General features: G+C 41.8%; 1 protein-coding gene across 10 annotated transcripts in view; it reads right to left on the reverse strand.

The window, feature by feature from the left end:
• The window catches only part of AGAP1 (ArfGAP with GTPase domain, ankyrin repeat and PH domain 1), a 400,655-nt gene that overhangs the window by 132,961 nt on the left and 249,237 nt on the right, over positions 1–18,457 (reverse strand). For all 10 annotated transcript variants that reach the window (XM_068138082.1, XM_068138079.1, XM_068138077.1 and 7 more), the window contains one exon: positions 4,543–4,711. In XM_068138082.1, coding sequence (XP_067994183.1) covers positions 4,543–4,711 — 169 coding nt within the window. The remainder of the gene's footprint in view (positions 1–4,542; positions 4,712–18,457) is intronic.

An 18,457-nucleotide genomic window follows, 5' to 3' on the forward strand; every position in this document is an offset into this window, starting at 1 on the left:
TTAACCCCTCTCCCTTCCCAAAGGGAAGGCAAAGGGAATAAGGAAGAGAGACACTGATGGATTGAAAAAGAAAACTAAAACAGTTTTAATGAAAATAACAACAAGAGAACAAAATATGTACAAACATACACAAAACCAACCTTGAATCCAACCCCTCTGATGGCAATTGTAACACAGTCGCTACTGATGCTGTGGGCAGGCTCTGGAAAAGTCCCAGACTGGACCCTCTAGCCAATGGGAACTGGATTCTGGAACTGGATTCAGGAATTCATGGATGGGGATCAAAGGCAGAAAGGACAGAGTCCTTCTCAGACACTGGCCATTGAAGAAGAGACCTTAGCCCTTGTGATTCCTCAGCTTTTTACCAAGTACATGGACCGGGATACGTTGTTGGTCAGCTCAGGGTCACCTATCCTATCTGCTCCCTCCCACGGGTGCAACCTTTCACCCTGTACACTGCAACATGGTACACAAGATTTGGCAGTGACCTTGGTCTACACACCAGTCCTTGGCACTAACTATAATCATCAAGTGTTGTGACAGCCAGAAGCAGCCACTGTCTGTGAAAACATGCCCTGAACTGCAGCAAATGCAGGCACTAAGAACAGACTGGGCTGAAACCTAAAATCACTGAACAAAAGTAGTCCTGCTCTGACTCAAACCAGGACAGAGATATAGAACGTATGTATTTATCATCACAGTTGACACTGAAATCCTTATTTAAGGGGTAGCTTCTCAAAAGTGTCTAATAATAGACTACTGATGTCTTCATGTCTGAAGACATGATTTAAGATAAACACTATTCAACCATTTCAACAATAAAAATGCATTTTCTTTTTCGGCTTTGATGTTTGAATGGAAATAAGTTGACATTTCTAGGAACACAAAGGAGTGGAAAATAGGCAACCCTACCTCAGAAATGTTTTAGTGGAGTTGGACTATCACCTGGTATAAGCAAAGACAATGAATTTTATTTCCAGAGGCAATCTGAAATGCGCATTTTAATTGAGCAGTGATATTCTTCTAATATCTTAGCTTTTTCACTAGCCTGTACACTGTTACATAATAGTAGAAAGAAAACGAGTCTGTTCCTCACCACGTCAAACAATTAAATGAAATACATGGCAAATGTTACTCTGCTTCAGGTGCCAAGTTTGCACTGGCAAAAGCACAGATGAAAATAAAATATCACTGTTTTGGGGAAGAGCTAACATGTGAAGCACTGAGGATGTAATGGATTTGTGGGCCTAAGAAAGCAAAAGCTAGCAAGCTCTGATTCTTTCAGTGCTTAGTCCAAACCTCCTTCATACAGCAGATCCATGTACTGGAACTACCCAATGAATATCTAGCAACAATTTCAGCCCTAGAATCAATTTTAAAGGACCATGCAAGACAAAGACAACATTTTGCCAGCAATAACAACTGAGAATAAGCTCTGAGATAGCATTACAGGCTGCAAGGGATAATTTGCAAATGTTTTAATTGCATGACAGATAACTGCAGAGATACCAGAAGCCCTCCCAGCACTTCACAAGCTGAGCACCAAGTACTGTAAAGTACTGAGTTCTGTGAAGAAAAACTCCAAAGAAGAGATATGTGCCAACACAAACTTCAGAAGCAACAGGCAAAAGGAGAACTGCTACAGTGAGTCTTACTCTCTGCGTGTGCAGCTGAACGAATGAAACACAGCCTTACAGAGGTGTTTACACCTTCTCTCACCCAAAACCTTAGCCATTCCCTTTCTATATCCTCTGACTCCCAAAGTGGGCATAGGACAACAGGTAGTGAGGCATGAATAGGCTGGCTGTCATGTAGAGCACCAAGCTGTTCAGTCCAGCCTGTCTTGCCTTGCTCCCCCCAGTAAATCATAAAGATGCTGCAAAGCTGTTATGCTTCCAGCTAACTCTAGAGGTAATATAGACATCAATTGCTTATCTGTGGGAAGAGAATCATGCCCCCCCCCCCCCCCCCCCAAAAAAAAAAAGCAGGTCAGTAACTGGCTTAAAATTAAAGAAGGATCAGTACAGCATGAGAAACAAAATTAAGGTATTCAAGTAGGTAATGATAGAGCAATCAGATTCAACTTCACTTGGATACCACTATTCCATATATTAGGAGTGCATTAATTATACTAAGACTTAACCATGGTTTATCTCTTGAGCTGTAGTCATCAGCCATCCTCAACAATCTTCTGGTATTTGTAAGCAACATGATAAAGAAGCCAAGAGGGAGGAAAGCTTCAACTACTCCCACCATGTTATTTGAAAACTGCTATCTAAAGGCAGAGCTATTTTCCAGCATTTGCTCTAACACAATTAACTTCTGTGTTTTAAAGGAACTGCTGTGCAATACAACTTCAGACTAGCCAAGACACATACACAGCATCTATCACCACTGCCAGAGTGCTGTCTGCTGTACAGTTTCAGGTAAAGAAAGCATTACAAAGTGCAGAGTCCTGAAACAACATGAAACACGCAATATTGCTTTAAGTCATGTACAAGCTCCAACCTGGGAATCTAAGCATATGCCAAAACATGTAAATACCACGCTGTAAGCTTTATATTAGTATGTATCTGTGGATACCTCCCTGGAACAATCAAGTAATTTTTGCCTAAGTTGAAATGTTCTACAAGCAGAATTCCCTTATTTAAAGGTCTTGCTGCTTGATTATTGACTCAGACCAGTACTTTTCTTTCCTAAATTATGGAACATGTTGAAAAACAAAAACCCTCCCTGCACCCAGTCATCTAAACTAAATGGCAAAATGGCAAAACCAAACCAACCATGAATAACTCTTCCAGCGACAACACCAGCTGTGCGTCTTAAGGGGTTGGCTACAACTTGAGAAAGACTGTGATGAAATCACAGCTCCAGGTATTTCAGGTCCCAAGCCACGCTAATACAAGATGCCACAAAAGATCTCCAGGGATGTCTGCTCAGTGGCACCACCGTAAAGCCACAAGCTGAATTTTAACTTTCCTTGATGTTTTCCCTCCCTTTTCTCTTAAAATAGGGGAATGTGCATCACAAAACCAAAAGGAATTGCACCTTGACTTGAAGCACAAGGTAACTAACACCATGCAAGAGAAGGCTCTTGAAAAGCAGGGTGATTTAGTTCTTTTCCACAGCTGCTCATTTCACCTGTGTAATGGGTACTGCACAGGGTCAGAAGTGTGTCTGGATAGTTCTGTTGGCACACACCGGAGGTGTCTATGTCAATCATAAATGCAAAAGGCACTTGGCACTTTATGGAGGCTATCCCAAAGATGCTGAAAAGACTACTATACCAGCACTATACCAATGTGAGTTCTGCATAAGATGAGTGTTTTACAAGATCAATTGTCTTCAATGTTTTTTCTTAATGCAATTTTTAAAATCCACTTAGCTGTATGGAGAAGTACTTCAGCAAACAATAAAATTCTTTGTTCAGAGCTCACAAGGAGTGATAAACTACTTCCATAAACAAACTAAGATAGCTTTTTAAGAGAATAATCTTGCTGTTGTAAAGCCCAAAATTATGCATCCTTGGTGGAAAGAACTGCTCTGGATCCCAACAGGAATCTTGAAAAAGCCCTTTCAAGTGATACATCTTCTATCCTTCTGAAACATTAGACCTGGGCCATTAGTCAAAAGGCTGTATCAATTCTTCACATATGCTAGTTTCTGTGATGTTATGCAGAGTTTTGGCAAGTGTAAGGTAACAAGATATGGGAATTCTGGTGGATGAGAAGCTGGACATGAGCCAACAGTGTGTGCTTGCAGCCCGGAAGGCCAACAGCATCCTAGGCTGCATCAAAAGAAGCGTGGCCAGCAGATCAAGAGCGATGATACTGCCTCTTTGTTCTGATAAGAGCCCTTTTGGAGTACTGCATCCAGCTCTGGTGCCCTCAACACAAGAGGGATTGAGCAGGTCCAGAGGAGGACCATGAAAATAGCCAGAGGGCTGGAATACCTCCCCTACAAGGATGGGCTGAGGGAATTGGGGTTGTTCAGCCTGGAGAAGACTCTGGAAAGAGCCTTCCAGTACCTGAAGGGGGCCTACAAGAAGGCTGGAGAGGGACTGTTTAAAGAGGCCTGTAATGACAGGGTGAAGGGCAATGGTTTTAATTTAGAGAAGAGTGAATTTAAGGATATTTGGAGAAAGTTATTTACCATGGGGGTAGTGGGACACTGGAACCAATTGCCCAGAGAGGATGTTGAGGCCCCATCCTTGGAGATATGCAAGGTCAGCCTTGACAGGGCTCTGGGCAACCTCATCTAACGGAGGATGTCCCTGCTGACTTCGCGAGGGTTGGACTAGATGAACTTTGGAGCTCCCTTCCAACCCAAACCATTATACGATTCTATGAAGGTTACTTAGAAACTTAGAATCTCTCCTGGAGGACAGACCAGTAGTCAGAGCTTACAAAATACACAACAGCAGTCATTTAGATTTGTAAGTTATCAGTAGATGTCATCCCCATCCCAGCTGTACGTGACAGCTGCCCACAGAAACTGAAAGAGCAATCTTTCCCATTATAACCCAGCGTGGGATTCTCTTACCTGAATTGGGCGAGATGTGCAAACTGCTCATGTCCTTGGAGAGGCCATTTGTTTTGGGACTGGAAATGGGTGCACAGGCTGATGTGGCTCGGGGTGGCCTCTTCCCAGGGACTTTCACAGTGGTTCTCAGCAAGTCAATTTCTTTCCCGTGAACGTTCTGCATATAGTCCTGGTTGGCGGGGGGCGGAGGAAGAAAAAGAACAAAAACCAAATCAAACAAACCCTATATTAAACAGGTAGTTTTGTAAGTAACAGATACAATGAAACCTGTTTTCCTAAGACACTTGCACTACATTGTCTGCCAGCAGTCACCATATGATTTTCCCTTTCCTTCCATTTTCTTAGTAATCTCTTTCATGCTTCTCACTACAAATTCTCCCCAAGTCTGGAGTTTTCTAATACATTCTCAAACTACCAGCTGAGTAAGAGGTAACTAACAATGTGGCTGGTTCTGAGCCACATGTAAGAGTTCACCAGCCAGCAGGTGTCAAACAGAAGGAAAAGACAAGGCTAACAGTCCCTCATGAGCACACTTATTTGTGCCTCTGCCAACGCTTTATACACTTGTATCTTTACTGCTCAGATTCAGCTGGAATTGGTCAGCAGGCACAAAAGTTAGAGAAGGGCACTGACTGGTAAGGTTTCTGCAATTACACCATTGCTTAATTAGAATGTGATCCCTGCTCCACAGCCACATAAAAATCAAAGAAGGGGAAAAATATGCAAATTATGTCTGATTAGAATAAACACACTAAAAGCTGAAAGCCAGAAGTGGAAAACACTTTGCTTAATTCTTGTTTGGGAAATCCATAGAGAAAAAAAAGACAGAAAAAAAATCTAGTTAGCTGCAGAAAGACAGTGGTTAACTGACTGGAGACAAGCCACTGCTTCCTGAGAAATCCATGAGAAAGTTCTTCAAGTTGTAAATAACTTCTGGAAAAAGAGACTCTCGAGATTCTGCTTTCCAGCTTCAAAGCATTCCCTAGACTGTCTATGGTCTTCTTCAGGAGAGAAAACAGAAAAGCAAATGGACATGAGTATCTTTATCAAAGGGCAAATAACAACTCTCTAAAGTGAGCTGCTGAGGCAGCAATCCTGGCATATAGCAGAAGAGGTATTTCCAGTAGAGATGGTAGAGGTATTTCCAGTACACAAGACACCAAAGTTTTCACATCTCAGTACACAAGGTTGTTGTTACGTGCATTCCAATAAAAATAAATGGAACTGGAACTACTATGAGGACATGACAAGGAAGAAGAGACTGGATTGCATGAGAAAATGCGCAAGGCAGGTAGCACAGGACAACAAAAATCAAGGGTGAAGAGGGGTAAGAGCATTGTACATCTGGGTACATGTGCCCCAAGATGAAAACAGTAATTTCAACTAAAGATTGGGAAAAGACCTGGGCTTAAGGTCTTCAGTTAATCTGGAAACCAAAGGAACAGTGTTCTTGGGCAATCTCGTATACAGAGCACCTGGGGCAAAAAGTCTAATTCCTTAACAGAGAGAGCTCGGTCAGCTTAGAAGCCTGGGTGATGCTGTGGACAACTGCATGAAAAAAAGATCTGCCAGCAAAGACATAATTCCCAGTTGTCCAAGTGTACAGGACAAGATTTGGCCAGATTACATGGTGTTATATGAAAGACTACCAATATTTAACTGGGTTGGTTCCAAAACGGCAGCATACAGACCTGTACATCACCAGAGCACTGATTTTTTTCAAGTATATAGCTACACGGATTAAAAGCATACCTGAGGTCTAGGTCACTGCTGCCATGAAAAAGGGAGCAATCAGCTCCCTCATTAAAATCCTTCTGCCCCTGATGGTTTTTACAATACAAATTATATATTCCACTCAACACATGAAAAATCTACTCCTGGACCAGCAGTCATTTCTTCATAGCTCGCATTAATCTGAGATTAAAAACCCAAAACAAAGCTATCACACCAGCCTTTTTTTTATCCCCCCTCAGCTGTTTGAGAATTAACAGTGAAAAGGCAGGGTCTGAACAATTTATGGGATGAGGATTCAGAGCTCTGCTGCCAAAAGAAACAAAGGCAATCCATTAATAAAAATTCATTCACTAAGTGTTAGCTAGAAATGAACAAAACGGTTTCATCCATAAATTATTAAGTTGGCGTAACTTTCTTGTTCAGTGTCAGTTCTTCACAAATTAAAATACGATAAGCAGAACATAATTGAGCATTTATTGCTTCTGGGCTCTAAAATGAGGCTTAATCAGATAGTGACTAAACCTCAGCATGTACCATTTTTAAGAGACACATTTTATTCAATGTACAACAACCAGCGCACTCCAGTTAAGGTTGAGAAGGAGGTGTTGATTCCAAATTCTTCAGAAGGATAGCATGTATGGTCTCCTTACTACCCTGTCAACTTGTAAGATGTTACAGGGTATTATTAAAGCCCTTTTAATTGAGAGTAGAACAGGCTTAGGTGAGCTATAAACCCTTTAAGAGAGTAAATGAATGCTGGCAAGCAGGAAATAAATGTGTTGTAGCCATACCGTTATTATTCGAAAGTACCCAAACACAACAGATGCCACATAGGTATTAATGTCAGCTTAAATATTTATAGGGATATATCAAATGTAAATAATAAAGCCTCTTTCATTGTGTGCAAGATGCATAGTGATAATCTCCGCATTTCCCTGAGGAGAAGAGGCAAGTACCAAGTTTCCAGTTGGCGGAGCACCCGCCCCCGTGCATGCTCCTTCAGATCTGCACTTGGGGAATAAAAGTTAAAACTACAAAATAATGTCATGGCTTCAGAAGCGCAATGGAGGGTTTGATCAGATTAGAACAGATGAGGGTCTTGCTGTCATCTGGAATATGCTGTGTTAAAGAGAAGACAGCAAGCCTGATTTTGATATGCAAATGTTACAGATATAACTCCCCTAGATGTTAGTTGTAGAAAATGCTGATCCGAGAAAAAAGGGGGAAAAAAACCCTTTAACAAGGCATGAGGGTAATTCAAAGCCAAGTACTTTAAAACAGCACTTAACAAGTCCCTAGAGCCCACTCAACAGTGGGCCACCCCAGAAGTGCCATCTTCTGCCCCTCAACAGCTTGAAAAAGTAGTAATTGCAACTCCATTTGCATTTTTCTTCTCAACTTGTCCATGTTCATCATTCAGAAATGCAGAAGTAAAAAAGAAAAAAAACAAACCACCCACAAAAAACCACAAGCAAGCAGCAAAGGCAAGGGAACCCTCTCTGACCGTGTGGCTAAGAGGAGAAGCCAGCACCCCAGTCCCCGCACCCCTGCGCCTGCACCTTCGCCATGGCTTGTTTTTTACATTTCGCTCCTAATTATGTTGCATCTATTGCCATACACTTAATTAGCTGCATTAATGTGATTTCTTTTCACATAGTCAAGCAATTAAGAGCTATGATTGAGTTTCATTCAATTAGCCTCAACAAACATGCTAATTGATGTCCCAGATGCAAATGAGGTGCAATGAGAGAAACCTGCTAGCAATTGAGAGTTGTGGCGGGGAGACCCACAGCTCTCAGCTTGCTGACAGCAGCACAGCTTAACATGGCTCCCACCTTCTGTGGAGCTGCCTTGGGAGGTGGCAGGGGAGACAAGCCATTAGTGCCTCAGTTGTCCCAAATAGATCCCTACAGGAATAATGGGCAATGCTGAATCAAATCGGCATCGTCTCCAATTCTCACAGCAAGGGCTGGCACAAGCCGGAGAAGAGCGGAGCATTTTCCTGCAGCCAGGCAGGCATTACAGACCCTGCCAATGCCACGGTTTCTTCAGCTAAGGATTATAAAAGGTCTCCACCTCATCTCTGAGCTTGTGAAATAGTATGCAGGTAATGGCCTGCAGTTATCAGTAACTGGCAACTTAATCTTAGTCAGCTGTGAGGCAATGCTGCCTCTTCCAGTTAAGGCCAGAACGCATCAATCAATCAATAATCCCTAAAAATACACTCGCTGTATTGATTCTCATTGCTTTTCATCCTGAGGTTACTGTTAAGATGTTTGCTCAAATACAGGTGTTAATTTGACTACTTAAGGCCATTGACCATTATCTAGAGGACCAAATAAACTGGTAAAATATCAGCAAAAATCGTAAAAGCTACATTGACTGGATATGACACAAAATATTATTTGACAGCACCACAAAATGAATTGCCTTGAGTAAGAGAGAAACGATGTACCATGACACAGAATAATGTAAAGTAAAATTACTTCAGCTCTCTTCTTAACACAGCCCTCCATTTACAACAGCAGAAATTAATTTAACCAATTAACTGAACAGAAGCCTTTCAGACATGCAAATTGAGCAAATGAGTATGATGATGTTTTCTAAACAGACCTACCAAGAAGAAACACTGCTAAGAGACCTACCAAGAACAAACACTGCTATTTTGGAGGGCTCCCCTTTGTTTTCAAATGCCAGTAGTTGTTGGAATTGCTGCCTGCCCTCAGAGAAGCTGAAACCAGGAGACATGATGCTTCCAGCCATGAAGACTGAGGACAACTAGCAAGCATCTCTCCTTCTACAGCTATGCTTTGCACTAAAGCTGCCTGCTTGGCCACTTTTTCAGGGCAGGAAGGACACATGGATCAGACTGAGGGAAAGGCAGAAGAAAGTGCTGGCTGCTGCTTCCATGAAGCTGAGACTCAAACTCACATCCATCCAGGTCTACTATAGTTACCTCACCTTTAACTAACGACATGGCTCACGTTAGGTGTGTAACGCTGTGGATATCGATACTGTTAAGGAGTTTGAGGATTTTCACAGAATCATAGAACATATGTGGTTGAAAGAGACCTCAAAGATCATCCAGTCCCACCTTCAGCCCAGCAAAGAAGGGTCAACACTAAACCATGTCCCTAGGTGCCAGGTCCACATGCTGCTTAAACACCTCCAGGGACAGTGGCTCCACCACTGCCCTGGGCAGACCGTTCCAATGTTTGGCACTCCTTTCAGTGAAGAAGTATTTCTTAATACACTGCCTAAAGCTCCCATGGCACAGCTTGAAACCATTTCCTCTAGTCCTGTTGCTTGTCATCAAGGAAAAGAGGCTGGCCCCCTCCTTGCTCCAACTTCCCTTCAGATAGTTGTAGACAGCCTTCTCTTCTCCAGACTGAATAAGCCCAGCTCCCTTAGACACTCTTCATAGGTGATGTGCTTCAGACCCTTCATGAGCTTTATTGCCCTTCTCTGGACATGCTCCTCAATGTCCTTCCTAAAGTGAGAGGCCCAGAACTGAACACAATACTCTAGGTGTGGCTTCACCAGTGCTGTGTACATGGGGTTGTTATCACCCAAGTGCAGCACCTGGCCCTTGGTCTTGTTGAACCTCATGCAATTAGCCTTGGCCCATCGGTCCAACCTATCCAAACCTGGCTGTGAAGCTTCCCTAACCTCTAGCAGATTGACACAGCCACACAATGTTTTTAATACAAAAGATGGTCAGGCTTGTCTCACAAAAATGCCTCTCTGCTATCTAGGTTGTATTTCAAAACCAAAGCATTTAATTTTTCAGTGTAATAAGCAAGAAAATGTGTATGAATGCCAAATTACTCAATATAACATTTATCAGTCAGTACCTTGGAGCTTACCATCCTGTGCCTTTCTGTATAGCTGCCTGCATGCAATGCTGGAGTAGGAATCCCCCTGTCCTACAGGCAGGTGTTTTCTTCTCAATTTGCACCATTGCAAAATATTTTCCAAAGTAACATAAAAGAGGTCCAGGAAGAATGAGAACTGAAACATTTCACACAGCTAGGTTTCTACCTCACCAAGCACCCAAGTGGGCAGATTCTGGCAGCCTGCCTGCACAGGCACGTTCAGTTCTGCTCCAGCAGCAACAGAAGACAGTCAGACTCTTTCTAATTGAACTTGCCTTGCGCTGCGCTTCTGTCCTGGGATTGCTGTGAAATGGCTCATGCTGCAACCTTAATGGCCATGCAACCTTAATGATCACGCTGCAACCTTAATGGTCATGGTGGTGTTAGGTTGACAGTTGGACTCAATGACCTTAAAGGTCTTTTCCAACCAAAACAATTCTATGAACCTACTCTTCCCAGCCAAGAAATCACCACCAGGAAGATAGAAGATGCTTCAGAAGACAACAATTAGGGTCTCCTGTGGCTGGGCTCAGTTGGACTGTGGAGAGAGAGAAATCCCTTAATTGGAGTTTTATTTTTTACATTGTGGCACTAGGTGAATGGGACTCAAAGCTCACATCAACACCACTCATCTCAGGGTTGCCACGTGTCTTAACACTAACATCTTAAATAATATGTGCTCCACCTCAGAGAGCCTCTTCTCCACTTATTTCTGCCACCACATACCTGTGCTACTGCCACCTTTCTCCATACAGAACACACAAAACAAGAGCCTCTCCAAGAGCAGTGCCCTTTCAAGTCTATGATGGAACACACGTAAGAGTATCACATTCTTTGCTATTGCAGTCTCTCATAAGAAGCCTGTTTTTCCAACTTTTGGAACTGGTCCAAGCACAGGATTCTTCCCAGGTCTGCCCCTGGTTTACCCTGAGCTTTATTTCGTGGGCATTTCCCCCCACCACTCCACGGGATAAATCCCTCCTAAGGCTTAGCTTACTGAGGCTAAGACAGTGTTTCCTGATCCGAGGTAAAACAAAAATTATTATGGAAAAGAAAGCTTATGGTTGCACCTCTGGATGACATTTTAAAGACCAAGGGTGGCATATTTTTTGAAACAATGATTCTAATTTTGTGAGCTGACCTATTGGACCCACAAAAATCTATTGTTCACCCTCAGCAACAACTGCTGCTGAAAAACAAAACCCAAACAAGGCCAAACCCCAAACCCTGGGTAGATGGATGGAGCTTCGACTTTTGTGCCTCTGCGTGGCAGTCAGACATTTTTATTGCGAAACGCCGTCTGGAAAAGATGCAAAACAAAATTGCTAAACTGCAAAAAAGAAGAAAAGAAGGGGGGAGAAAAAAACAAAAACAAAAGGCCCCCTTCCCTTTGCTTATTGAGTTCAAAGGCATAACATGCAGCACCCTGCAGCAAATGGGAAGCTACACTAATTTTAAAGCCATAAAACGCTATAAAGTGCCCTGCGGGGCAGGACTACACTGAAGCTAGTTGCACCTAAATAAGACATGGTTCATTTACTTCGCAGCTTAGCCTAATGTAATCATCAGCGGATTTCTAGCCTAGAGTTGTAACAGGCAAATAGCCGATACTTGCGGAGGCGACACTCCCAGCCATTGAGGGGCCTCAGCTAGATTGCTGTTGATTAGAAAATTTTTCAGTTTTGACAAGCACTTAATGAACATAAATCGCTCCCTGATTGGTTTTCCATTTGGGGCCACAGGCACACCTAAGAAAAAACAAAAAAGTCTCCCAATTCCTCTCCCCTTCCTTTCCAAGAAGGACTTCAGCAGCAAACCTACCATCAGGTTATGAGCCACAGTGGAATATATTCATCAAATATTCCTGTTAAATTATCCATCTTCCCCTCTCACATCTAAATATGGGTATAATATCATTTGGCTTCATAATATATACATATAGTTAATTTTAAGAAAAGCAATGAAGTTTTATTTTCTGAGGAGAACAGAGGAATGAAAATGCTATATGGAAAACACTGATCACTCTGAAGCACGCTGTCCTGGCAAAAGAAGGTCATCTTGAATTTGTTGTATTCACACTGGAAACCAAGAACATTAAATTTCATTGATAAAAAGCATTGACTATACCAATACCACAATGTCAATCAGTCATGTCAGCAATGCAGGGACAAGGGAGGAAGTTAGGGCCAAAAGCAGTTTCACAAAATATTGTGGGTTTGTGTTTTGGTTGTTTGAGGTTTTGGGGGCTTTTTTTTAGTTTGTTGTTGTTATTGTTTTGTTTGTATGTTTTTTTTTAAAGGATCACTCATTTCCATAACTTTTAAAGAAAATCCTTCTGCCTGTGTGTCACTTTTCATTCAGACTTTGTAACAAGAGCAAATCAGAGTTTTACCATCCTGAGTAATTTATGAAGCATTTATGTCCCCAGCAGTTAGCTCCGCTGCACAGGAAGCTCTAATTTCATAAAACCCTGTGATTAACTTGGCTTTTGCCATGTAAATTGCAACTCACTGCTATACCAAAAATTTCCCCTGCCTTTTTGAAGAGAGAGAGGATCCGACATTGAAGTGCACGTTTGTTGCATGTTGTACATGCTGCAAGTTTGCACAGCTCTGCAGTAGCAGTTGCGCTTGCTACAATATCCTTTGCTAATGATGTGATAAATCTTGTCATGCCCTCCAAAATGAATGGACTTGAAACAAAAAATGCTTCATGTTCGCCCTGTTTGTACATTTAGTGACCTGTAAGCATCTGTAACAAGTCATGGAAGTGATTATAAGAGGTTACTGTGAAAAATCAGTCTCCCACTCCTTTCCTATTGACTGGGATTGCGCGTTTGGAGTATTTCACAGGGTAGCTTGCTGACCATGGGTAACTACAATCTGATTTTTCACTGAGCAGAGCATGTGCAACGGCTCTTTCAAGGAAGATCATTTGCAGTTTGAAAAGTCAAAAAAGCCAGGGAGGGTAGAAAATAATTTGCTTTGAAAGCTATCCCAAATGATAGGTCTCATTTAAGAACTGCAAACACATTTCAACTTCTGTTTTCCCCATCTGTTTTGAAGTTTTTTCCATCTTCACTCCATTACATTGATAATAAAGAAGTTTTCCATGAAGCTATAAAGTGAATGAGTGATCTGTACAGCTATACCACTTTATATGAGTCTCTTTTTCTTTTAAAACACCGTAGATTTTATGTTTGGTGTATTTACTAAAGAAAAAGTTAAAGCAGTGTGATTAACACCTAATTTCATCCATAAAGGGTGGTTATCCTCTAGTCATCACTAGAAGCAATGTAAATTCCCAGGGAAACATGCTGGAATTAAGAAAGGAAAGCTATGGGAAATTTAAGTCAATATTGTTAGAAAGGAGAATGCTGCTCTGAACACAGTTGTCATGGGAAGGCTTCCAGAAAGAGTGCCAGTTGTGGTAAGTGAGAAAAATACAGCACCAGCTCATCACCTGTAATAAACAATTACTATACACATAGTCTGTAACTGTTCCTATAATTTGGCTTTTTCCCCCTATCTTAACCAATGTTTTTGGCATATTAATGGATGTAGTAACTATAATAAAACCTGCAGTGCTTCAGACAGATTTACCTTCATCACTGCTCAAACAATATCCTCATTTTTGCTCTTTGGGACTTGCTTTGATCACCCCTCTTTCAGGAAACAGAGCTATATCTTATGTGAAAACCAACAAGCACATATCCTTTTGTCAGCTCAAATATATATTACCAGAGCCTGATTTCAGGATTAGTTGTTCACAGGAAAGGCCAGTTAGAAAGGCTTTCAGAGCCAGCCAATATTCAGCTTTACATTCCTTTGATGCAAAAAACACGGGGGAAAAAACCCAGGCATACACAATGGTATTTTAGAAATATATAAGACCATGAATATTTCTATTAAAGCAACACAAACAACACACTTCAGTGCTATTAAACAGCCTGAGGTAATGCAACCCTGAAAACGAGGCTGAACTGAAATGATGTCTATAGGTGGTTATTTGTAAGAATGAAGGTAAGCGTTGCTCCCTTGGCCAGAGCAACACACAGCCCCGCTGCCAGGCCGCCCCACTGCTACCAGGCCATGCACAAAGATGCCATGCAGCTCAGTTGGCATGGCTTGCTCTTCAAAAATGAGATGGATGCTTTCCATTTTCAAATTGAGCAGGAAAATCCTAAGAGATGATAATGGTCAAATGTTTTGACTGCAGCTATAAGAGTAATGCCATGTTATGGTACTTAAAGAAAGTGCATGGATCTACCACACTTCCACAGAGGACATTAGCAATAGCCTCCTTTTTAGTACCACAGAATCATTTTCAATAGCCTCCTATTTAGTATCATAGGATCACAGAACTGTTGAGGTTGAAAGACACCTCTGAGATCATCAAGTCCAACTGCTCACCACTACTGCTAAGCCACTACCATTAAACCACGTGCCTAAGCACTATGTTCACACATCTTTTAGATACCTCCAAGGATGGCAACTACACCACTTCCCAAGGCAGCCTGTTTCAATGCTTGAAAAACCTTTCTGTGAAGACTTTTTTTCCTAATATCCAAATATTCTCACCAATATCTCCAATATTTCTCACCAAGTCTTCTTTCCTTGGAAGAAAGAGCCAAGCAAAGAAATCTCAACTGAAAGCCCAGTGCCCCCATCCCAAGTTCCAAAGACTTTTACAGTACCATTAGGTCTGTTTTGTATCATCTTCCAAGAAGATCTGTCTGTATGAAATATTATGGAAGCTCTTGCATAGAGTTTAACCTAGTGTTGGTATGACTCCTTACCAGGCTGATAGTTTGTATTAAAAAACAACAACAACAACAAAAACATTCACTTTATCTGAGGACAGAACAACATTGCTAATGCTCCCCTGGAGCTTGCTCATGTAGGCTACTTTACCAACAGTGTTATTTTTAAGGAAGGGTTTTGAAGCTGTGGCTACTGTCAGATGAATTGCGCTGAACAAGTGAATCTACACACTTATCAAGGAGATAAAGACAGTTCCCACCCCTAATCACTGCTACAATTCTACACACCTCAACACAAGTTAAACTAGATCGGTGAGAATGGGAGTAAGGTAAAGAGTGGTGTTACTGCAAAACAGACCTCAACAAGTGAAAATCATCCTTGCTATATAGGAACATGGGATTTACATACCATGTGTTTCCTAGATGGGTATTAGACCCTCCTCATGTGTTCCTCCACCGTAAGATGCCACAGCACTGTGCTTTTATTTCACAAATCTAGAATAGTGTACAGGGGGAAAAAGTGTCTTTCTACAAAAAAGAGAGCTGTTTTCAGATGCCACCCCCATTTTTTTTTCTTTTCAGAAATAAGGAGCAGTGATGAAGATGATGATGATACAAGAGCAGAAAATGGACATGCACAGCTCAAGTTTTGTCATTTACTGTCATGTGGCATGATGATAACCCTCTGGCAGGCAGACAGCAGTGAAATATCATCAGCTATTCATTGGGATAAAGCTCAGATAAAGAAGCAGCATGCAATGCTGCCCAGCAGGTATCCTGGTGAATACATTTTGGGAGCCCTCGCACATGGCATTCTGCCATTAAAAGCCAAGAGATGCCTAGACAAATTCCCCTGGGGCCCTTTGGGGAGGCTGACACTGAATTTGTCGGCCAGAATTTTAGTCATCCACTCAACGGCTATACTCCAGAAACGCAAGATGAATAGGTAGCTATGGTGAACTTTGAAGCCTGCAGGTCAAAGTTCTCTCTCATTATCCCCACCATTTTCTATCGGCATAGCTCTGCAGCATCCCAAGGGACAGGAAGGTTTAAGGCTCTTGAAAAAAACCTGACATGACTAAGTCAGAAAACAGTAGGGTGCTTATGTACATGTATTTTTCTTTTCCCATTTTTCTCTCCCCCCACTTTCTTGAGAAGAAAGAATATGAATTTAGCTATTGTGTCAAACATCAACCTGGTGGCATTAGTAGTTACTCATTTAGCTGGCGCAATATAGCAGTCATTTCAACATGCTGCCCTGCCAAACAGGCCTGACCCTTCCGGGGCACCCTCTCTGTAAAAACATGTACTAATTTGATTTTTCACCCCAAAACCTTTCATTTTGCAGCCAGTTCCTTCTAGGAGGATGACAATACTGATTTCTGCAATAGGAACACATTCTCTATATTAAAAATACTGCCTTCCTGCCTGGGCTGCCACTGAACACATCTAACAGAGACAACTGATCCACTTCTGGCCAAGTCTCAAGCAATACTTAATGTAGTGCTCACTACCAGCCATTAACTATTATTATAGGTCCTTCCAATGCAGGTGTTATATTCTGACTCAAATCACAGCCTGGAAAGACCCATCTTTTGCTTCATAGAACTACAGCTGCAAAATTTTGTATAACCAAAATGACCTGCAAACCTGAGATAACCCAAATCTAACTAACAGGTCAGATTAGAGTCAAGCTTTTTTAGGAAACTGACTTTAGATGGCTAACAGAAGTTCTGTTTGTCAGTACTATTTAATAGGAAGATTGGTAGGAATAAGGTCCTTATTTCTCAAAGCATTGTAAGAGATTATCCCAAATGGCAATGCAAACATAGTATTAAAAAGTAATTCAATTTTTTGGCTTGCTGTGAAAAAAAGCAAGCACTTAGAGACAACCTAATACTAGCAAGACCAAACCAGAAACACATTATCAGAATCCTGTTTGGGGGAAAGCCACTTCCTTGGTAATACGCAAGTGGAAATCCTGACTCTCCTGTCCTGCCTACAAAGTTTTTTACAAAGTGTGCTGGGAGTACAACTGACCTGAAGTGTCTGGTCCTGCCCCCTCCTCCTTGTGATTTGCACAGAGCACAGAAGATGCTACTCACACTACTACTGCTTGATGGATGATGAACGCTCTGTAGGCTGTATCAACAACAGTAAATTGACAATACATATTCCATTGACAGTATGGAAACATGGTGCAGTGCCTCTTTGAAGGCTAAAGACAACAGAAATAAGGCACTAGGTCAGCAATATTTCTACTACAACTCATGTCACAGAGATTTTGACACAAAAGAGCAGAACCCCAGATACTTCTGGAGAGTAGATTCAGTAAAGGTGTCTTAAGAAGCCCCTGAACAAGTACATTTTCCCCATGAGCTTCTTGTGGGCTAGAAGCGTGGTCCCTCACCGCAACCTACCCACATTTAGCCACGGGAGAAGTAGTATGTTACAAACCTCTCTGATCTATGCAAGGAGATCTGAGCCAGCACAACTGTGGAGCCACAGAACAACTTCTTAGGGTGGAGGGGCACGGTGGGGGATAGAGGGAAACAATTACAACCTAGTAATTACTTCTTCTTTAAATGGATTCTCTGTAATCTCCAATGAATTTACCTCTAATCTCAAAGTAATTACCTCTAATCTCAACGGATTCTCACTCTGGGGAAGACCAAGTAGCTCCAGGGAAGCCTTCAGAGAAGAAGTACTCTATTGTCTGAAAGAGGCAATGAAAAACTAACAAGTGCACAGCAGCCTCCAGGAACAATAGAGCACTTCCACAAAGCAGGAAGGGGCCTGGGTACAGACAATGGCAGCTTGTGGTCTCCTTCCTTGGATGACCCAGAGCTGGCCAACACAATCTAAGGGAAACTCATGAGGGAGCTCCATGGGGGTTGCCTTAAAGGCAGGTAGTATCTGTGCTACACTTCTGTGATCAACACCAATATACAATTCATGTATTTTTTAACTATTTCACAGTAGAATTCCCCAGATTTAAAGGCACTAAGAGCCATCAAAAAGGACAGACAGACTTGTACAGTTTCATGTAAAGAAACAGGGAAAACCTTGCTCCAAAGCACAAGGTCTGAGGGACAAAATTTCTGATGGGAAGAAGAAATGGCTTGAAGAAAGTTGTCATCTAACTTTTACAGCAATTTTTAAGAGACATGGGCAGAGCACCAGAAAAACACCAGAGTAAGTGCAAATATTCATCAGACAGGGAAGAATAAGTTGGTGCAAGCTCAGCATCAGTGTGCCTATGCTCCTTAGACACCACCCATCCAAAGCAGAAGTCTCCTGCCAGTTCCATATGCAGGTCTATAAGCTACAGAGCATATCTACAGAAAAACCTGTGATCACAATTTTCATTTTCATTCCTTCATGAAAATTTGCCCAGGAGCACAAAATGACACCAACAGTTCTAGAAAAAAAGGGCCCTAAAAATGTTATAACTGGCCACCTTCTTGGTTTTCATAGATAATATTATGGTAAGATCAAGTATGATTCTGAAGAACTTGGTGGGGGTCACACCACATTTTTCATA

This window comes from Melanerpes formicivorus, unplaced genomic scaffold, assembly GCF_026170545.1.
Source record: "Melanerpes formicivorus ecotype bairdi unplaced genomic scaffold, bMelFor1.0.p_v2 SCAF_5, whole genome shotgun sequence".
NCBI classification, from domain to species: domain Eukaryota; kingdom Metazoa; phylum Chordata; class Aves; order Piciformes; family Picidae; genus Melanerpes; species Melanerpes formicivorus.